At 40.6% G+C, this 23,681-nt stretch overlaps 1 protein-coding gene across 6 annotated transcripts in view; it reads left to right on the forward strand.

Annotated features, from left to right (window-relative positions):
- ccser2a (coiled-coil serine-rich protein 2a) overlaps positions 1 to 23,681 on the forward strand; it is a 622,973-nt gene that overhangs the window by 200,869 nt on the left and 398,423 nt on the right. For all 6 annotated transcript variants that reach the window (XM_043679239.1, XM_043679240.1, XM_043679236.1 and 3 more), the window contains exon 5: positions 19,999 to 20,128. In XM_043679239.1, the coding sequence (XP_043535174.1) occupies positions 19,999 to 20,128 (130 nt within the window). The remainder of the gene's footprint in view (positions 1 to 19,998; positions 20,129 to 23,681) is intronic.

Consider the following 23,681-nt stretch of genomic DNA (forward strand, 5'->3'; position numbering starts at 1 on the left):
GAAATCTGTGTCTTGTACAGTTTTTAATATTCTTTCACAGGATGTGGATATTACTGGTTAGGCAAGCATTTATTGCCTACCTCTCATCAACCTCAAAGGTGGTAGTGAACTGTTTTCTTGAGTCTGTATTGTGTCAATACAATGCACTGACAGTGCTGTTATGAAAGGTGATGTGTAATATAACCCAGTGACATTGAAGTTACGTAGAACTAAGTTGAACTCAGCATGGTGCATGGCTTAGAGGAGCAGTTACAGATGGTTGAGTTCCAATGTGCTGCTCCTTTCTTTTAAGAATATGCATTATTCACTAAAAAAGTTTGCAGAAATACATAGTCAAAAGTGCAATTCAGTTCTGTCCAGTTGCATATCAAGTAAACAAGCAAAAAGTTTGGACTTTGACTCTACCCACAAAATCAAAGACCTCTCTTATACATGCAATAGATGATAGTGTTGACAAAGCCTTGGAGAATTGCTGAGGTGCCTTTTCTAGGTGATCCACGTTGCAGCTGAGCTACGGTGAAGAGAGTGATGCTTAACATATACTTAATATGTTGGCTATATCTAATGTGCCTTCTCTAAAGTCTGTGCTCCTATTAATTACCAGAATCTAATGGCCATTTGCCCTATTTTCAGCAGTCTCCATCAACATCCTGTGGTTATGTCACCTGTTCTGCTTCCTGTTGTGTTGATTGAGTCAGTAGGTGATGTTAAATGAGTGTTTGTGTGAATCCAACAGAGATGAAATGTTGGTATTTCAAACGTGCCCAGGGGGAAGAGAATGTTCCAAGCACATTTTTAAAAAAAAGCAATTAAAGAAGATAATTCTGCCCATCAAAACAATTGCCTGCAGCAAAAAACTATCCCCTTTGTCTATTTTCAATGATGTTTAACTTTCCTAAAGAGTATTATCGCAATTGGGGAAAAGAGACAGAATGCTTGGCTGCTCAGTTATTGCCACAAGGAAGGCGAAGACATTACAAAGCTTTTTGAGTGTCGGTAAAGGGGCTGTAATTGTCAAGCATGATATCTCCCTGATGTGATGCAAATTCTTCTCTGGTGTGTTTGAAATCCAAGCAATGCTGCTTGGAGCAGTGAGCATTCTTGGAAACAAATGTTGGTGCTGCTATAGCTGTCATTGATGTTACCTCTGAGATCAGTTAAGTACCAAAAGTAATTCTGAATGCAGGAAGTTGTTGATTGAACCTCTAGCACCATTTATCAGTGGGAATATCTACTTACAAATGCTGTTTTAATGTTTGAGGGGAAAGCAGAGAGTAATTTGGAGTGCAGAGTTTCTCCTGATTTGCAGATTTTAAACATAGGAACGGTTCTGACTGTGCCTGTGTTCTGCATGAAGGGTTCCACAGGTGGTTCAATGTGGGTACTGAGATACTGTTTGGTAGTGACACACTCATGTGTCAGAGAGCATGATATACCTGCAGGAGTGCTTCAAGATGCTGAACACAAGAAAAATATTTCCCAGGACTCTCAGAATGTAACAGTGTCCTTTTGCTTGAGTACAGGAAATGGAACAGGATGCAAGGACATACACAAGCATATTGGCCCAGATCTTCCTTTGATTTGATTTATAATGGTCACATGAACCGAGACACATTGAAAGGTGTTATAAGGATAGGCTGGAACCCTTTCACTGGAGTGTAAGAGGGGAATAAATCATGAGGGGTATAGATAAGGTAAATAGCAAAGGTCTTTTCCCTAGGATGGATGAGTTCAGATCTAGGTAGCATATTTTTAAGGTGAGAGGTGATAAGTTTTACAAAGGACATGATGGGCAACTTTTTCACACAGAGGGTGGTATGTATGTGGAAGTGGTCAATGCAGGTACAGTTACAACATTTAGAAGACACTTGGAAAGGTGCATGAATAGGAATGGTTTGGAGGAATACGACCAAATGCAAGCAAGTGGGACTAGATTAGTTTGGGAAACTTGCAAACGCAGTCTACTCAATCTCTTCTCATAGGGCAGTTTTGTTATTCCAGGAATTAGTCTGATAAATGGTCATTATACTGACTCAGTGGCAAGTATATCCTTGATTATAGAATGAGATCAAAACTGTATACTGTTCCACGTTCGATCTCATGAAGGTTCAAACAATTGAATTGTTGCCCAGTGAATATTGAATATTATTGGTTCTCAGTCATTCCAAAAGGCAAAAAGCAGCAGGAGAGTGATGCATTTTGCACAGAAGAGGAAAAGAAAATGAAAATCACTCTTGCAGTTGTGCCTTTTCGTTTAAAAACCATCTTTGTGCTATAATGTAACATGACTATTTATAACTCACGATTTGTAGCAGCCAGTACAGAATGGCATACAATGATATTGTGAGACTGACTGTATCAAATGTGGCAAGTTGTCTGAAAAAATTGTTGAGACCATCCACTTAAGTTATACACGAGAAAGCTCTCATTTAAATAAAATGTTAGATCTGGACCTTTCTTGAGAATATCTTTAGGACAGGATTAACTATGTATCTACAAAGGAGCAGGAGAATCGCGTTTCGGGCAAAAGCTCTTCATCAAGAATGGTGATTAAGCCCTTCCTGATGAACGGCTTTTGCCCGAAATGTCGATTTGCCTGTTCCTCGGATACTGCCTGACCTGCTGTGCTTTGCCAGCACCACACTCTCGACTCTAATCTCCAGCATCTGCACTTATCAGGATAAACACAAGTGTGCCAAATTGTCACCAGTCAGCACAGTTGTTGCTACTGAAGGAAAGGGCACTAAGGTAATGCCATGGAGAAAGTAGTGGGGAGATATAGGCTCCCCAAGCTCCTGGTTTTTTCCAAAAAGGTCCTGGCTTAAATATTTATGTTTCCTATAAGTGAGTTGCATTCACAGGCAGGGATTCCTCTGCAAACAAAAGGAATTTATCATGTCTTGCATCTTTTCTTAAATTATCCAGGAACTTAGAGAATCCATACTACTCTGCTGCTTTCTCCATGGGAGTGCTTAGCCACACTATCAACTTGCTATAACCACTCCACACCCTTTTCTCCTGTAACATCAACTTCTGTGATCATTTGAAATTTGGCATTTATACATTTGTCCTGTTCAATAACACCTGATAATATGAGAATAATATGCCTATTAATGCAAGGTGAGATGGAAAATTAATGCTGTCTTGACAGAGTGTAAAAAAAAAGGTTGATATGATGGCAGGTGTAATTTTATCAAGCCCAGAATCATAACGGCAAATGTTTAGGAATGAAGGTTGCCTTTTTGTTGAGGGGCAATTTCATAATCATGGAGTAGTTTGGTTTGGGTGTGATTACATTTGAAAATATACTAATCATGATAGTACTCTGATGAATGCTATAGTCCAAATGTAGAATAAATTCTGAGTAATTTGTTTTTACATTAAAGTGAAAAGTGCAAGTCCTTAGCCTGAACACTTATAGTTTATGTCAGGTCAGCCATTGAATAAACTACAGCACTGCCAAAAATCTGCTTAAGCTGCAATTATTTACAAAAATTAATTAATTTTGTGGGATGTGGGTGTCGCTGGCTGGTTCAGCATTTATTGCCCATCCCTCATTGCCCTTTGGGAGGGTGCAAGTGAGCTGCCTTCTTAAACCACTGGGGTCAAACTGCTGTAGGTAGACCCTTAGGGAGGGAATTCTAGGATTTTGACCAGGAATTTCTTCCATATATTTGTGTTGTCATGATTGCCGAGGATAATGCACTGAAAATCAAACCCCCACTATTCCTGGACTCATCAGAAATATGAAAAAAAATTGATTCAACCACTGTATCATCCAACTTTACTGAATTGTCACATTCCTGCGAAAAGAATATGCACACCAGGTCTCTTCCAATAAAAGAAAAATAACTGTTGGCTGCAATCAAACTGTTTTTAACCAATGGCAAGAACAAAACATGAATGATAACTCTATAACTTAAGCTCTAACCCTTTTTAAAAATTCCTATACATAAGCATACAGGCAGATAAAAGGACAGGACAAGGCAGAAATATCACACTACGACTTTGTTGCAGTAGCAGTAGAAGTTATTAACTTGAATAACCTTTCCTCCCTTCCTTTCGCAAAGTATTCAGCAGTATTGCTAGAAACACGGATACACCCGAGGAGGCAAAAGTATCATGGCTAAATATTATTTGCGACATTTGCTAACTAATCATCAGTCCTAAATTTTAGACTTTGATACTCAAAATTGCATTTCTATTTAAATGCTGAGAAAAAAAATCCTCCTGTTTATTAGACATAACCTGATGAAAAAACTGAAAAATTAATGAGCAAAACGTTCTGGTTCTGGACTGTCTTCCACTGACTAGGTCATGTGACAACCTTCTGCAAGCTGTTGCAACTTAGTTTGTTTCTGCCTGTTGCATATCATTTTTAAAGAATAATATAGCTTACTGCATTGGTAGAAAGTTAGTGAAACTTACTTGCAAATTAAGTTTTATTAATGTGTACTAAAATTTCCTATCCAGCCCAAGATCTAGGAATGCTCCCCTTAATAAACTCTTTCTCTCGGAAACCATGTGGGTAGAAAAATTCCTTTGGGTATGAATCATGTATTCGCAGTTAGTACTGTATTCAGTTTCCAGTCAGCTGAAAAACAGCGGCAGGGTCCAGTAAGTCTGCCTTCATACAGAGTTCTTATGTATTTTACTCACCTGATTGAGGCTAGAAAGCAAGTGCAAGAGACATTTACCAGTGGTAATGAAGTAAATGCTTTCAAACCATTTTTGGTAGGATTTAATAAGTGAGACTTTGTTCAGTTTGTTATGTTCTGTAAAGTTAGAACTTGCTTCACACTAACCAAGCTTGGCAAGAACAGGCCATTGTACAAACGGAGAAACTCAGTCACAATGAGCAGGCCTGTGGCAGAGTTGTTGAATATGCTTAAAAGTACAGCTGTGGTAGCTTTATTATACTGAAGAAAAGTAAAGTATGCTGTCTGCACCACTAAGTAAATTCACTGTTTGATGATGTGTTGCTTGTTGCTGACTTATGCGATTTCCTAATTCCTTGTGCTAGTCGTCTTCCTCCTGAAACCTAGTAAGGATTCTGAGCTCTCAGATCCATTCCTTTCCCATGGAGGCTGAAATATGTAAATTGCTTAGCGGCTTGTGTTGAGAGTAAAATGATGTAAAAGAAAAGTCCCTGACCCAGGCCAGTAAGGGAGTTGATTTGCTCCTGTGGAGAGAAATGTGTCTGTGAAAATGAGGGATAGAAATGGCAAGATTAGGGAACTATGGATGACAGGTAAAATTGTGAGACTAGCTAAGAGGAACAAGGATGTGTACGTAAGATCCAGGTGACTGAAGACAAATGAAGCTTTGGAAGAATATTAGGAATGTAGGACCAATCTGAAGCAAGGAATTAAGAGGGCTAAAAGGGGTCATGAGATATCCTTAGCGAGCAAGGTTAAGAAAAGCTCCAAAGCCTTTTATTCATATGTAAAGAGCAGGAGGATACCTCGGGAAAGGGTTGGCCCACTCAAGGACAAAGGAGGAAAGTTATGTGTGGAATCAGAAAATGGGTGAGATTCCTAATGAATACTTTGCATCGGTATTCACCGAGGAGAGGGACATGATGGATGTTGAGGTTAGGGATAGATCTTTGATTAATTCAGGTCAAGTCAGCATGAGGAAGGAGACAGTGGGGTTTTAACAGATATCTTTGCAGCATCCTTGAAAACAGTGGCGGCCCCAGAGGACTGGAGAATTGCTAATGTTGTCCACTTGTTTAAGAAGGGATAATCCAGATAATTACAGACCAGTGAGCCTAATGTCAGTGGTAGGGAAGCTGCTGGAGAAGATACTAAGGGATAGGATATATACCCATTTGGAAGAAAATGGGCTTATCAGTGATAAGCAGCATGGTTTTGTGCAGGGAAGGTCATGTCTTACCAACTTAATAGAATTCTTTGAAGAGGTGACAAAGTTGATTGATGAGGGAAGGGATGTAGATATGTACATGGACTTGCATGGGGTCCAGGGTGTTCTAGCTAGATGGATAGGGAACTTGTTGGGCAACAAGAGACAGAGTAGTAGTGGAAGGGAGCTTCTCAAAATGGAGACCTGTGACCAGTGGTGTTCCACAGGGATCCATACTGGGACCACTGCTATTTGGGATATACAAAACTGGTTTGGAGGAAGGTGTAGGCTGCCTAATTAGCAAGTTTGCAGATGACACTAAGATTGGTGGAGTAGCAGATAGTGAAGCAGACTGTCAGAGAACACAGCAGAATATTGATAGATTGGAGAGTTGGGCAAAGAAATGGCAGATGGAGTTCAATCCGGACAAATGCGAGGTGATACGCTTTGGAAGATGCAATTCCAGAGCAAGCTATACCGTAAATGGAAAAGCCCTGGGAAAAATTGATGTACAGAGAGATCTGGATGTTCAGGACCATTATTCCCTGAAGGTGGAAACACAGTTCAAGAAGGCATACGGCATGCTTTCCTTCATCGGACGGGTAGTGAGTTCAAGAGTTGGCAGGTCATGTTACAGTTGTCTAAGACTTTGGTTCGGCCACATTAGGAATACTGTGTACAGTTCTGGTCGCCACATTACCAAAAGGATGTGGGTGCTTTGGAGAGAGTGCAGAGGAAATTCGCCAGAATGTTGCCTGGTGTGGAGGGCACTAGCTACGAGGAGAGGTTGAATAGATTACGATTATTTTCATTGGAAAGGAGGATGTTGAGGGTGGACCTGAGTGAGGCCTAAAAAAATCATGAGAAGTATAGACAAGGTGGATAGCAAGAAACGTTTTCCCAGAGTGGAGGACTCGATTACTAGGAGTCATGAGTTCAAAGTGAGAGGGGAAATGTTTAGGGGAGATAATACGTGGAAAGTTCTTTACGCAGAGGGTGGTGGGGGCCTGGAATGCGTTGGTAGCGGAGGTGGTAGGAACGGGAACGATAGTGCCATTTAAGATGTATCTAGACAAATACATGAATGGGCAAGGATACAGATCCTTAGAAAATAGGTGGCAGATTTAGATAGAGGATCTGGATCGGCGCAGGCTTGGAGGGTTGAAGGGCCTGTTTCTGTACTGTAATGTTCTTTGTTCTTTGATTTATTTTTGGTGAGGAGAGAAAAAAATTGGTGTTGTATAATGTCCCTCCCAGCAATAGAATTCTTTGTTGATGGGGGCAGGCTGAACTGTAATGTAAAGACATGTTAATATTTTGGATGTGCACCTCTCACCTTCAAAGGAAGTAAAGAAAAATGAGATGTGCAGTATGCCATGACCGTTTTACCAATGAGGTGAAAGCTAAGTCAAAGATCCTGAAATAAAACAAAAAACTGTGGATGCTGGAGATCTGAAACAAAAACAGAAATTGTTGGAGAAACCTAGCAGGTCAGGAAAGAAAACAGCGTTATTGATTTGGATCCAGTGACTCTTCACTGAACCTGAAACGTCGACTGTGCTTTCTGTCGTCAGATGCTGTCAGACCCTGCTGAATTTCTGTTTCTGATTCAAGGTTCCTGAAGCTTATTATGGAGAGACAATCAATAAATTAGCTAGTTTGCAAGTCCAACTTTTAAAATGACACTGAGGTGAAGGCTTGTGGAGCAGTGTAAAGACAAGTAAAATACTGACCTCTATGCAGATAGCTAAAGAAGGAAACAAAATAAATAATTGAAAAGATAATGCCAAGTGGACAGGAGAAGTTGGCAACAAAATGCAGAGGGAGACGGCCCAGAGCTGAGGAAGTTACTGTTATAGCTAAAAGGCTGGGAGTGGCTAAGTGAAAGATGGGTAGATTAGTGTAGGTTGTGTTCAACCTGTATGAAAAAGCTCAAACTCAGTTTAAGGTTAGACAGAAATGGATTGGAGTTGGGGATCTAGACCGATTACACGGGTGAAAAAAATGGAAATGCTCACTTTTAGGTTCCTGGGTGAAAAGGAAGCAGCATATTGAAGCACAAAACAATGCTGTGGTTTGGGCCAAATGTTCAAATCCTTCCGACAGTGTGTTGTCTGGACTTCTGGAAAACAATTTCATGTGTGGCAGTAATGATGCTCGGAGGCTAGTGGGATCGTGATTAAGACTAAGATTACATTTGGTGACGAGTAGTGAAAACAAAAATTGTTTTGGCAATTTAGGAAGAGAGGCGACTTGATAGAGGTGTACAGGGTGATGAGAGGCATAGATAGAATAGATAGCCTGAGACTTTTCCCCAGGGCAGAAATGGCTATCAAAAGGTGTCATAACCTTAAGGTGATTGGAGGAAGGTATAGGGGAGGTGTCAGAGGTAGGTTCTTTACTATCACCACTAGCTGTGCACTCTACACACCCACCACTCTCTGAGTAGAGTTAGAGACATTAGGGACAATTAAGCGACTGCTGGACATGCACATGGATGGCAGTAAATTGAGGGGTGTGTGGGTTAGGTTGATCTTAGATTAAGATTAATGCTTGGCACAACAGTACTATGCTGTACTGTTCTATGTTCTAAAAAACCGTGTTTCTCAAAACCTGGTGTGCAAAGTGAAGTCATATTGAGAGTAAAACGATTTAAAAAAAAAGACCCTGACCCAGGCCAGTAAGGGAGTTAATTTTCTTTTTAGTGAGGAGAGTAACAATTGGTTTTCTATAATGTCTTTCACAATAGCAAAATATATACACAGTAGATGCTAGAGCTAGAATAATTAGAAAAAGCATATTTGGGAGAAGCGTATCTTGCTAGATGTAATGATTTGTAGATTTGTCGTATTCTACATTTGCAGAGTTGTGTTTTACTAGTTGATGGTACACATTTGGAGATGTGCATTTGTGCAACGTACAATTGTTGCTTGCCATAGTGATGAAATCTCTGTGATAACTTTCACTTTTGAAGAGTAGACATTGCAGCACATTACATGAAACTATGTAGGAAGTGGCAAGCTGAAATTGTATCAGAGAGAGTCAATTACTGTCAAAATCAGCGAGGCAGAATTAGAGCAGCAGGCTGCAACTTTAACTTATTGGGTGAGTCAGGATGGCTGTGACTTTCTTAGTTCCTAATGTGGTGCAGATGAATGGCAATTTCAGACAGATTTGGATTTTTTTACTGTCTCATTGGTGAAACTATGAGATGGCCACAGTTAAATAACATGAGTGAACAAAATGAATAACAAATCTCTTATGCTGGGGAAAGAACTGTTTACCCTCTTGATCTCACAGAGGATGAGAGAGGAGAAATTGTGAAGATCTTGAAGAAACAGTTTGAATTCTCTCTATGAAGAAATCTTTGCAGAAGGGACTGCAGAAGAGTACAAGTTGTAAATATTGTGGGGGACACCGCACCAAGTAAAAGGAAGCATGCTCAGTATAGGGCAGGCTGTGCTTAAACTGCAAGAAGCTGGATAACTTTACACAGAAGTGTTCAGCAGCAAGAAGCAAAGTAAGCCAGTAAGCTAGAAAAAAGATCAGATGATTCTGACAAATCGCTCTATCCCATATGGCAGGTTGATCTTGTTGAGTCCAAAGGCGAAAATTGCTCGCTCCTGTTAGAAAGATGATTGTGGAAGGCAAGCATTAAATGAACATAGAGTGTCAAGTAGACACTTGTGCTTTTTGCAACATCATGAGCTTCGCAGACCCGTGCAAAGTAGCTCAAGAATGTGATGTAAAAATGCAGCTCTTGAAGGTAAAGTTGAGGCTATGGGATGGAACGATACTCATCTCAAAAGGACAAGTGAAGTTGAGAGCCAAAGAAATGAATAAACTCAGCAGTTCAGAGAACAGGCATTAAGCAAAACCCATTAATTATTGCTGAAGCAAGTCTGAACCTTGGACTGATAACCGAAATGGAAGAAATTGGAAGCATTTTGATTGCCACCAAAACAATGACTGCTGAGCAGATACTAAAAGATTACAAACATGTTTTTACAAGTCTCCAAATTCTTCATAGTGAATATCATCTTGAAGTAAATGGGTTTCTAAGATCAACTCAGCACCGACCATGAAGAATTCCAATTCCTGGCAAGTCTAGCTTAGAAGACAAGATAGAAGAATTAGAATTAAAAAAAGGAATAGTCAAGGAGTGTCAATGTCTCGAGACTTCATTAGCAGTATGATAGCTGGGAATAAAAGCTTGGAGACTTCATCCATCCTTTCATCCAAAGGAATATCAATAAGACTTTGAGGAGATCTCATTATCCCGTGCTAACCAATGATGATATTTTGCAACAACTCACAAAGGCAAGATCTTTGCTACTATTGATGCTTGATGTTTATTGGTGGATGAAGCTGGATGGAAGTTGCAGTTCACTGACTAGATTTAGGACGCCATTTGGCACATACAGATTGCTGCACATGTTTTTGGGATTTCTACTGCCCTGGAAGAATACCAACTAAGACACCATGTGGTAGTCAGTGACGAACCTGGAATGGAATCTGTTGTGGATTATCTGTCAGTTTATCGATGCTGGGATATGATGGCTGAAGCAATCACAGACCATAGTCAGAGTCTAGTGTGATTATTAGAGAGTTTACCAGAGAAACCTGAAGCTTTCACGAAAAAGGTGCTATTGGAAATTTCTGAAATCAAGTACATAGGTCATGTACTGACAGCACAAAGGCTGTCCTGACAAGGTGTGAGCTGTGGCAGAGATGTAGCATCCTACGTATGGGAAAGCTGTGTAACAATTTGTTGGACTCTTGAACTAAGTTTTTACTTAAAGTGCCATCAGGTGTGACATTCTGCAGGTTGTGTACTAGTACTAGGGCACAGAATGCGAAGCAACTTTCATTTAAGTAAAGCAATGAGCAACAACAGCTTAACACATTCTGGAAATCATCAAATTAACAGAGACAATAAATCTGACAGATCTGCATCTTTGTCAAGCACTCGTGATGGGAATGAAACTCCCCAGTGAAAGGATGGGTATATGAATAGGAAGGGTTTGGAGGGATATGGGACTAGATTGGGTTGGGATATCTGGTCAGCATAGATGAGTTGGACCAAAGGGTCTGTTTCTGTGCTGTACATCTCTATAACATCATCACAAGAATGAGCAAATACTACGCAAACCATGAATGCCAACTTGTCCATGTGCCTTTAAAAGACCTGATCAATTTAAAGATTTTGTAGGAAATGAACGTTCAGAGACTGGTGAAAGTGGGACTGACAGGAATTAACACATTACTCATGAATTATAGGTTTCCTTAATTATATATGTAGAGTAATTTATAATGACAAATAGGGCACAAATTCTCTTTATGACAAGGAGGTGTTTGGAGAAATGCACCTTCGCTTCCAATATCCTGACCCTGACCCTGACCCTAACATTTTCGTAAATTATAGAATTGTGCCTTGCTATTGTCTTAACAAATGCTGGAACTTGCTTTTTGTTTGGAAAAGTATTCACTGAAACACAACAGACTGCACTTGTCAGACTTTGCCCCAGTCTCATGTGGAATACTTCACTGATTCAGTGCTCCTTTTTACAACTCGGCTGAGTTGGATGTGGTTGGGTAAGATCATTTTGCCCTGAAATTTAAATTCAGTAACAGTCAGCTTTACCTGCACTCACTGACCCTCAGACAAAAACTAGTAGTTTCAAACTGGGCAAATTATTGTGTAGAGTTCTGGTCACCACACTCAGAAGGATGTGGATGATTTGGAGAGGGTGCAGAAAAGGTTCACCAAGATGTTGCCTGGTATGGGAGATTTTACTATGAAGAAAGGTTGGATAGACTAGGTTCGTTTTCACTGGAGTGCAGAAGGTTGAGGGGGCTACCTGATAGATCTCTAGGGTCATAGAGATGTACAACGTGGAAACAGACTTTTCAGCCCAGCTTATCTATGCTGACCAGATATCCTAAACTAATCTAGTCCCATTTTCCAGCACCTGGCCCATATCCCTCTAAACCCTCCCTATTCATATACCCATTCAGATGCTTTTTAAATGTTGTAATTGTACCAGCCTCCACCACTTCCTATGGCAGCTCATTCCATACACACACCACCCTCGATGTGAAAAAGTTGCCTCTTATGTCCCTTTTAAATTTTTCCCCTCTCTCACCCTAAACCTATGTCCTCTAGTTCTGGAAAAGGGAAAGTACCTTTTTTTTCCCATCATGATTTTATAAACCATTTTGTAAGATTGTGAATGGCATGGATAGGATGGAAAGTATAAGGCTTTTTCCCAGGATGGAAGGGTCAATTAATAGGGTCACCGGTTCAAGGTGCGGGATTGGGGGGGATGTTTAAAAGAGATGTGCAAGGCAAGTTTTTCACACAAAGGGTGGTGAGTGCCTGGAACGTGCTGCCAGAGGTGGGGGTGGAAGCAGACACAATGGCAGCATTCAAGAAACACCTGGACAAACACATGAAAAGGAAGGGAACAGAGGGATCCCGGATCCAGTAAGTGAAGACAGTTTTAGTATAAAAGAACAGAATGTGTTGGCGCAGGCATGGAGGGCCGAAGGGCCTGTTTCCTGTGCTGTATCGTTCTTTGTTCTTAGTTCTCAAATCATGAAATGAGGATATTTCAGGGCTGCATTCTCAAAGGTGCAATCTTTGACATTGTTCTGGTCTGATTGCCTGTTTGTGTGGGTTTTGGGAGACCCATATTTCTGAAAAGGAAAGATGTACTTCCTGTGTCTAGACTAATATCCTTCTGCAAGCAAAACTGTCAAGTAGTTAACTGGCCATTTATGTTATTGTATTTTCTCGGATCTTGCTGCACACAAACTGGCTTCTTTATGTCATTGGTGGGATGTGGGCATCTTCTGGCTGCAACGGCATTTATTGTCCAAAGGGGCGTTAAGAGTCAACCGCATTGCCCTGGGTCTCAAGTCACGTGCAGGCCAGATCAGGCAAAGATCTTCCTTAAAGGATGTTAGTGAACTAGACAGGTTTTCTTTGTCAGAAGTTGTCAAGCCAATCATTTTTTATGATGAAGGAATTAATGAGGGGAATAAGATACTTAAGTGTATAATAAGATTAGACTCTTTAATTCCAGGTGTTTTTAACTGAATTTAAATTCCAGCATTTGCCATGGGATTTAAATCTGTGTCCTAGAAGATTACCTGGGTGTCTGGATTAAAGTTCCAGCGATAGTACCATTAGGTCATCACCTTTTCATAAACTCGAATACTTAATAAACTGTCATTGGCTTTGTTGCATCCTTGGACTATTCTGAGCATCTGGAAGTTTGTTCTTTTGCCTTTTAAAATTGGGAGCCTGTTGTAGGATGCAAATTTGCTTTTGAATATTAAATAGCTCACAGTTGCTAAAATATTAGTTTTAAAATTAGATTCATGACCATAATATCAGACAAAATGAGGGAAAGCAGCTATGTTTGAGGATGCAGTTGTAAAACTGCAGAATAAATTACTTTGGTTATGGAGCAGGGACAAACAAGTCATAAATTAAGTATGTTGCACAAAGATGTGAAGTATTACACAAGTTGAGACAATGTAAGAGATGAATGGAACTGAATAATACAACGACAGTTAGAAAGAAACCTGACAATAATAAAAGGCAAGTCAATTTTTATGTCTAGACAACATAATGAAGGAATTACTGAAGGGAATAAGATACTTAAGTATATAATTCAAAGATTAGGATACAGGTTTAGATTAATTTTATTGAAACTTTATAACCATAGGTAAGATTATGCTTAAATAACTGTCTTGCAATTTGATTATGTCACAAAAAAAATGTATCTGAAAATGTGTAGGAGGTAGTATCAACGGATACTAAATATGAAGAAAATGAGCTCTCTGGAAAGCAAAGAACAAAAAGAAATTCACCCAGGCTTCTTAGAACCTTTCAAACTCGTGACCACCATCGAGATGGACTAGGACAGCAGATACATGGGCATACCACCAACTGTCATTACCTCTTCACGTCACTCACCATCCTTATTTGGAAATATATCACCATTCCTTCAGTGTCACTGGATCAAAATCTTGGGACTCCCTTCCTAACAGCATTGTGGGTGTAACTACAGCAGATGGATCGTAATAATTTAGGGTGGCATTGCGGCTCAGTGGTTAGCACCTGCTGTCAGGGACTCAGGTTCGATTCCACCCTCAGATTACTGACTGTCTGTGTGGACTTTGCACGTTCTCCACGTGTCTGCATGGGTTTCTTCTGGCTTTCTCCCACAGCCCAAAGATGTACAGATTAGACAGATTGGCCATGTTACACTGTCCCTACTGTCCAGGGATGTGCAGACTCGGTGGATTAGCCTTGGGAAATGCAGAGCTCCAGGAATAGGGTAGGGGATTTGGATCTGGGTGGGATGCCCTTCGGAGGACTAGTGTGGACTCGATGGGCCAAACAGCCTGCTTCTGCACTGTCGGGATTCCAGGATTCTATGAGTTCAAGAAAGCATCTCACCACTACCTTCTCAAGGATAACTAACAATGGCTAATAAATGCTCGTCCAGCCAGTGATGCCACTGCCCACAGCCTTGCATAAAAATATCACCACATATCTCAAAAGTGTCACCAGGCTTCACTTACAGTTTGAGATACTTTGTAAAATGTAGTGATTGTGATGTCGGAACATGCAGCAAGATTGCACAAATAGTTATGAGGCAGATGGGTACTTAGTTTGTTTTTGGTGGTGTGAGTGAGTGAGCTATGTTGATTAGCTCTTTACTGTGAAATGAGATGGTTCAAATGGTTTGATGGTGGCCTGTTGAAGTGTGTAATGTGTTCAAACGTTGCAGATTGTCAAAGGTTGCATGTTCTATTAAAATAATTCATATCCTGACTTATCAGAACCTGTCCACTCTCCACAGGCGCATCAGGAGTGTGACTGGATGAGTGCAGCTCCAAGAACTTTCCAGCTTGATGCCATTCAGTACAAAACATTCTGCTTGGTTTGCACCTGATCCACCACTTCAGGGTGTTGTCCCCACCATAGTTGCACAGTTTCTGCACTGTGGACCATCTAGATATTTTCCAATCAACCTTTTCAGCGATGTAATTGCACACTCTGGTGGAGGTGAGACTTGAACCCGGGCCTCTTGGTTCAGAGGATGGGATACGACCACTGTGCTGGAAGATCTCCTACCATCTACAATAGCACTGCAATAACTCACTCAGGTCCATTCATTGCATCTTCCAAACCTGTGACCTCTATTGCCTGGAAGCGCATTCAACTTCTCTTTAGACAGCCCTGAGTGAATTTGCCTCCCCCTCAGAGACAGGCAAAAGATTGGGTTTTTTTTCCAAGTCCCACCCATATTAACTTGGAAGTAAACTGCCATTCCTTCACTGTCACTGTGTCAAAATCCTGGATCTCTCTTTCTAAGCATACTCAAACTGAGCTTTGATGTGAATCCTATGATACAACACCAATTTTTGACTCCCAAGTAAATGTCTTTTCATTTGTCACTAACTAGATGAAAGAACGTGCTATTGTCTTTAGTCTTTGGGCTTTTTTTTAGAGCTTGTTTTATAGATCTATTGTCTGATGTATAGAATCATTACAGTGCAGAAAGAATTTGGCCTGTCATCTTTATAAGAGCAATTCACCAAGTATCAATTCCCTGCCCTCTCATGATAGTCCTGCAAACATTTTCTTTTCAACTGAGCAAATGCTATTTTGACAGTTTCCTTCTTACTCTCAGGCAGTTTGTTGTAGATCTTATCCACTTGCTGCATTAAAAAAAAACTTCCTTCTTTTGACAATGTTGTTGGCCTTTACATGGCCTGTGAAATGGCTTTAGAAGCCAGTTAGTTCTGTCACACAATTACCACATTTTGAAATAAAGAATGAAATCAGGTGGAAGCCTTGGTGTTGTGCTCAAAACTGGAAATGACACAGATAAACCCAACAAATTCCTCTTTACCAAGACTAGGGAGTTTGTGCCAAAATCAGGAAAGCTGCTCCGTAGACCAGTAGACCAGCAGCCTTACATGGCATGTACAGTGTGACTCTGTCATAGAGATGTACAGCATGGAAACAGACCCTACAGCCCAACCCATCCATGCCGACCAGATATCCCAACCCAATCTTGTCCCACCTGCCAGCACCTGGCCCATATCCCTCCAAACCCTTCCTATTCATATACCCATCGCCTCCTAAATGTTGCAATTGTACCAGCCTCCACCACTTCCTCTTGCAGCTCATTCCATATATGTACCACCCTCTGTGTGAAAAGTTGCCCCTTAGGTTTCTTTTATATCTTCCCCTCTCACCCCAAACCTATACCCTCTAGTTCTGGACTCCCCGACTCCAGGAAAAAGACTTTGTCTATTTACCCTATCCCAGACTAACCTTAGGAATTCCTTGTTGCAATGAAGGAACTGATCCTGCAGAGGTGGCAGCACAGTGGTGTAGAGTTGGGAGGCAGTTGTTCTGGGAATCTGTTGGCTCCAGGGTAACATTCCCTCAAAGCTGCGTGCGTAGCCATACCAACGTTTCACAAATGCCAATCATCATCAGCATGCCAATCGTAGCATTAACTTCCGGTTTTGGAAGTTGATGCCATGCATGCACCTTGGTGCTAGTAAGAAAATGAGAGAACATTGCTTCAAGCCATATGAATCAGGTCAAACATGGTCAAGAAAGCTTTCTAGTAATTATTACCAATCAGCGTCACTCCTTCAGCTGATGAATCTATCTTTCTCCATGTTGTACACCAACTAAAAGTTGCATTGAGTGTAACAACGGCAGAAAGTATACTTTGAGTGGGTGCTTCCATGTCCATCATCAGGAGAAGAACGCACTGGTCAAAATCGAGCTCCATTTAAAGACCAGTCAGACCAGTATGCCTAATTCATCAATTTTGCTTGTTTTTCCTTCTGGGCAACAAGGGGGAAAACCCTACATGACCTCGTCCTACCAGTCTGCCCAATACCGATGCATCTGCCCATGACAATAGGAGTCACCATCACACAGGTCCTTGAGGAGATAGAGTCCCATCTTCAGATTGAGAATACACCACCTGCGCCCAATCCCCCCCAAAAATGTGGAATTGTATTCAACCATAGTCTGTAACCTCATGTTCTGGCTTAAGCCCTGCTCCACTGTTTCGATCAAGCCAGATGGTCAAGTTGGTTTAATGAAGAAAGCAGGTAGGCATGCCAGGAGCAATACTATGCATGTTCAAAAATAAGGTGTCAACCTTGTGAGGCTACAACACAGAATTGCCTCTGCATCAAAGCATAAACAGTACGCAATAGGCAGGGCTAAATTATTCCATAACAAATAGGTCAGATCCAAGCTCTGCTACATCCAGTCATGGATGATGTTGGATAATTAAACAGCGAACAGAAGAAGGAGAATCCATGGATATCTCCAATCTCACTGATGGGGGAGCCCAGCACATCAGTGTTAAAGACCAGGTTAAAGCATTCACATCCATCTCAGCCAGCAGTGCCAGGTGAATAATCTGTCTCTGCCTCCTCCTGAGGCCCTCAGCATCACAGACATAACTGTTTCCAGTGAATTCAGTTTATTTCACATGATATCAAGAAATAGTTGTCGGCATTGGACATTGCAAATGCAATGTGCCCTTCTATGGAGAAGGAAAGCAACTTTGCTCAGAAATCCCATAAACGAATTAGGGAACTCACTGTCTCAAGTATTGAATCTCTCTTTTAGTTGCCTTTATTAGACATACTGATAAAGTTACTGCTTTTACTAATTATGCTTCTCTAAAATATTTGCAAAATCTATTTTATATCAAAATTGCGATGTGGATGTAAGTTGTTGTCAGTAGTCACACAAATTCCAGCCTCCAGCTCTGATTACAATTTTAAAACATTACCTCCATCACATAATCACTTGTTGGTCTTCACAGTTAAATGAGTCTATATTTTCTGGCACACTCTGCCTGTTTGACCATACTGCACATTTGACACCGAGGAGATGGGGGTGTTGAAGACCCTTCCTCAGAACTGGATTCAAAATGTTAACTGTGTTGATTCTTCACAGGTGCTGCCAGACCTGCTGTTTCTCCAGCATATCATGCTTTTGTTTGTTTCTAGCTTCTAATAACATTCCTGTCAAGTTTTTTTTTCACAAGTGGTGCTATAATTGACTTTTATAACATCTTTTTGGAAAGGCTTTCCACAATCTTTGCCTTTAGGTTGTTGTTTGAAAACTCATTACTGTTCTACATTGCCATGGTTGTTAATTACCTCATGATAAATAATGTCTCTAGTTATTGATAGGTTGGAATGAAACTCTTTGTAGTTAGTTTTCACAGTTTTCAGTCAGAGAAATCACACAGCTTTCCTGAATTGGATTTGCTGTTGAATTCTCTGGAGTGTATTTCAGCAGTCAAGCTTCAGTTGCTTGATTATTCTGGTTTGCAATTATTTTTCTGACTTCGGGTGTCAGCGACCCTGACAAAGCAATGTTTACTGTTCTCCTTTTAGATCCTGAAGGTATAAACAGTCAAACATGAAGCTTGAAGCTGGAATTCTATGTCAGTCAAACTGGATCAGTATGCCTGTTGCCAAAAGGCAGCAGTAAACTAGTAAAATTCTTGTGGTAAAAACAATGACTGCAGATGCTGGAAACCAGATTCTGGATTAGTGGTGCTGGAAGAGCACAGCAGTTCAGGCAGCATCCAAGGAGTTTCAGGCAAAAGCCCTTCATCAGGAATAAAGGCAGTGAGCCTGGAGCGTGGAGAGATAAGCTAGTGTTTCGAGGCAGAAGATGAGGCATTCTTCCTCCAGGCGTCTGGTGGTGAGGGAGTGGCGGTGAAGGAGGCCCAGGACCTCCATGTCCTCGGCAGAGTGGGAAGGGGAGTTGAAATGTTGGGCCACGGAGCGGTGTGGTTGATTGGTACGGGTGTCTCGGAGGTGTTCCCTAAAGCGCTCTGCTATGAGGCGCCCAGTCTCCCCAATGTAAAATTCTTGTGACAATCTCACAGTTTTCATGGTTTTAGCCCTCAAGTTACCAGGTCATTGGAATCTGATTTTTCAATTTCCCATCGTCAGGTTTGAACTCAAGAAGACTGGGTTCCGAGTCCAGTACCATAATCATGAGGCTACAAAACCTGTAAAAAACCAATTATATGTGTTCTGCATCATTCATCCATTCCATAGAATCTTCCACCTTCCCCATAAAATGTTATGATTAACAGCAACCAGGGCACTGAATTTCTCATGGCGAGTAAACAGGAGTATTAAACTGAAAGAACTGCAGATGCTGTAAATCAGAAATAAAAACTAAAATTGCTGGAAAAGCTCAGCATAACTAGCAGAATCTGTGGGGAGGAATCAGAGTTATGTTTTGGGTCCAGTGACCCGTTCTGAGTAAGGGTTTTTGAGTCAGAAGTCAAATATTGTTGTTGTAGGGCTGGTATTTGTCATTCTATTGCTCACCCCTCCAATTTGATCATAATAGAGGTGTAGATAAAATCTTATGTCAACATCGCTTTCCCTTTCTGTATCTGAGATCTATTCTGGATTTTCAGTCATTCATTAATGATACATAGCGTTTAACTTAATAATGCATAGCAATCACCAGATTATTTTAAGTGTCTGAGTCGGTGTTTGAAAAGAAGGAGTTCCCTAGTTCTTCTAAGTTGGCTAAGAATGTCACTCTTAAATGTATACAGGATGGCATTTTTTGAACAAATGCATTAAGATTTAACAACTTTGCCTTTCAAAATAATCCAATTTGTTTTGTGTTTGTGGCGGTGTCAATCTGTGCAACTGAAACACAACTATCTCACTTTGTTGTCGAGCACACACTAAATAAAATCCTTTATAATGGTCCTGTCAGGCCTATTTTTTTGGAATCCAATATTACTTCAAGGTGGTCAGGTAATTTTAAACAAATAGCAATTGTAAATTCCTTTAGGCTATGCTCCTTTTCAAGCACAAGACAACATGACTTGACCAACTACAGAAAACATAAATGGTCAGGAAGGGACTCTTGAATATGCCTTCCTTTGTGATACATTAAATTTATGAAGAAGCTTTTAGATCAAGCCTGTGATGTTCTGTGAATTGTAATGGAAAATTGATGTAACAATAATATCAAAGGAAATATTATTCCTCATGTTTTTTTAATGACATCTTCTTCAGAGGCATGTGAAAGTATGGCTCATCTGGAACGATCAGAGAGAGGAACGAGGAGCCAAGGATTCTGGAGGAAAAGATATCCACGTTGGAATGGACAGGAGCAGTATCACCATGGCAACAGCGAAACACAAAGGTATGGTTTCCTATAAAGACAGTAAAAACATCTTGGAGGGACAAAGCTAGGTTTTCTTTTTGATACTTTTTTCTACGTTCAGTTAAAACTGAAATGCAAACAGAAAAACCCCATTAGAGAGGAAGGTAGTCACTGTTTGAAATAGAACTTGAGCTCAGCTCATGCAGTGCCATCTTGCTGTTTTGGTGTTGATTGTAAATTGTATGATCCAGTATTGAGTTTTTTGGAAAGTGAACAGAATCAAAGCCCATGTAAAAATTGGGGTCAGTGTGCTTTCCTACTTGTGTCATTTACAGATGTCCAGTTTCTTGTCAATTATTTTTAAAGTATGGGATGACTTCTCAGAATCAGCATCATGTTGTTAATGGCAGGATGGGAATTTGCATCAAGCATACATTCAATAAAAGATATTCACAAGGATACCATCAACTTATAACTGTTTCCATTCACTTGAAGGACTAAATGTAGTTGTTGGTTCATTTGGAGCAAAATGTTGACAGTACATTTGAGATTTATTTTTGTTGCACTATTTTTGAAAGCAAACAGTAATACAGTTGTCCTGCACTGTACATTGCAATTACTTCTTCTACATAGTGTTTTACACTGTTCTTCTAACCATTAGTTTGGCTGCAAGAACGATCCAAGGTGTCTGGTCTTCTGCATCTTTTACCTTTTATGTTCTCTGTGACAAAGGACTGGCCTTTTGTCGACATGTGCTCACAGCAACTGAATGACGGATCTGGTATGGGAACTAATAGGTGCAAACACAGTGTTCTGTAAATCTTTTAATTTGGCCTTTCATAATCTGTGAGGAAAAATCAAATAAGAGGCTATTTCACTTCTCCACATCTGAAATGCTGCAATCAGACTGCTTTAATACTTGTTTCTGTTTTCAGAAGGCAAAGTGTAATGGTGATGTCTAATCTGACGAGATGTATGCTGTGTTATTTGAACATAGACACAACCGGGGCCCTGAGAGGCATGTACGTTTGCATGCAGTTGCTTTTCTGCAGGTGTTTAAATTGAATTGCAATAGAAGGAGTCACGAATTGCTTGTCTGAGATGAAGTTTGACATGGAGGGTCACTCAGAGGCCCCTGAGGTCCTTCATCGAAAGTATGCTATAATGCTTTGAAGCACAATGTAATGAGGATCCAGCAAAGTTTTAGGAGTTTATATTTCTTGCAATGATTCTAATAAGGTAGCAGTTGAGAACACAGAAATGTTTGTTGTCACCATCTTCTTTGAAAAACATGTAACTCTTTGATAGTCTGAGACACACACACACCCCATGCACATGCTCACACTCACACTCACATACACACACCACACACACACGCGTACACACACACACGCGTACACACACAAACGCGCGCACACACGTGTACACACACACGCGCACCCACATGCGCACACACACGTATACACACACACACGTACATACACGCGCGTATACACACACGCGTGCACATACACACGCGTACACAAGTATATATACACACACACACACACACACACACGGGTGCGTGCACACACAAACACAGATGAGCTTTATGTTGCTTATATGTTGCCTTCCCATATAAATTGAACAGTGAGAATTCTAAAAAAAACTTCCTATTATGATCACAGTAGGTGACTGCATATTTCATTTTACATGCTACGATTTGGGGCATTTGTCTGCTCAAACCATGCGTTGATTTGTTTTGAAAAAGCATTTCATTTAACTTATTGACAAGTGTTCACAGAAGAGGAGGTGATTTTCAACTACTGCCATCCCTATTAACATTCACTTAAATAATTGTCAGCACTTACCACATTCTAAGACTTGACTTGCAGCTAGTATTTATTACTAATCCCATGGAAATTTGATATATTACCAGCAGTCATTTACACTCAAATATCAATGTAAAAAGGACTTTGAGACACAATTTTAAATTATATGCAGCTCAAACAGTAAAGTAGTTCAAGCTATTTCTAATTCTATAAAACTTATGTCTGCTTGACTGATAGCAAGTACATGCTTCCTTTATATATTTCATTCATAAATGTCAGCCAGAAGTTGCTTGCAATAAAGCTGTTAAATCATTCCAACATTGTACTGTAGGTAGTGCCATGTTTATATAAATAGCTAACTTAAACAAAAGAATTAGCTGGTATGTTTCTGATACTTACAAAGTTGCTTTGAGCAACAAGACCTGGCTTTCTTGTACCTTAATCATTCTCTGAAATAACCCTATATGCTGTATGTTATTCACAGAATCGTGAGAGTACATAGAACATTACAGCGCAGTACAGGCTTTTCGGCCCTCGATGTTCCGCCGCCCTGTCATACCAATCTGAAGCCCATCCCACCTGCACTATTCCATGTACATCCATATGCCTGTCCAATGACGACTTAAATGCACTTAAACTTGGCAAATCTACTACCGTTGCAGGCAAAGCATTCCATACCCTTACTACTCTCTGAGTAAAGAAACTACCTCTGACATCTGAATTATACCTGTCTCCCCTTACTTTAAGTTGTGTCCCCTCATATTTGCCATCCCCATACTTGGAAAAAGGCTCTCCCTGTCCACCCTATCTAACCCTCTGATTATCTTGTATGTCTCTATTAAGTCACCTTTCAACCTTCTTCTCTCTAACGAGAACAGCCTCAAGGCCCTCAGCCTTTCCTCGTAAGACATTCCTTCCATACCAGGCAACATCCTAGTAAATCTCCTCTGCACCCTTTCCAAAGCTTCCACATCCTTCTTATAATGCGGTGACCAGAACTGTATACAATTCGCTAAGTGTGGCCGTACCAAACCTTTCTACAGCTGCAGCATAACCTCCTGGTTCCGGCACTCAATCCCTCTATTAATAAAGGCCAAAACACTGTATGCCTTCTTAACAACCGTGTCAATCTGGGTGGCAAGTTTCAGGGATCTGTGTACATGGACACCGAGATCTCTCTGCTCATCTGCACTCCCAAGAATCTTACCATGAACTGCCAGAGGAACTGATAGATGCAGATACAGTTACAACATCTAAAAGACATTTGGACAGGTACATAAATATGGAAGGTTTAGAGGGTATGGGCCAAATGGAGGCAAGTGGGACTAGTTTAGTTTGGCAGTCAGCATGGACAAGTTGGACCAAAGGTTCTGTTTCCATGCTGTACGTCTCTCTGACTTGCTGACTGTAACTGAGGCGAAGTGCACATGAATGGTTGGAGCCTTTTGGTGAAACTGACTGTACAGTATGAAAGGGTTAACAGTTAGTGTGAAATTCACACACCTCTGTTTTTGAAGAGAATGTTGTGTGTTCAGAATGTGCCCATTTTAGTTTTCTTTTTACGAAATCACTTGAAAATGCCTGGACCGTATTGACAGCTGTTATGTTCTGCTCCAACTGGTTTTATTTTATCATGAGGTAGCACACAAGCAATAAAAATGTGGCTCCCTGGATAAATGCCAAGGCTTTAATATATAATTCTTCAGCTCTCCTGCCAAATATCCAGCCTTGAAACATGTTATTTTACCCATGGCAATTATTTTTTAAGTAGTTCTGCTTTC

This window comes from Chiloscyllium plagiosum, chromosome 38, assembly GCF_004010195.1.
Source record: "Chiloscyllium plagiosum isolate BGI_BamShark_2017 chromosome 38, ASM401019v2, whole genome shotgun sequence".
NCBI lineage: Eukaryota > Metazoa > Chordata > Chondrichthyes > Orectolobiformes > Hemiscylliidae > Chiloscyllium > Chiloscyllium plagiosum.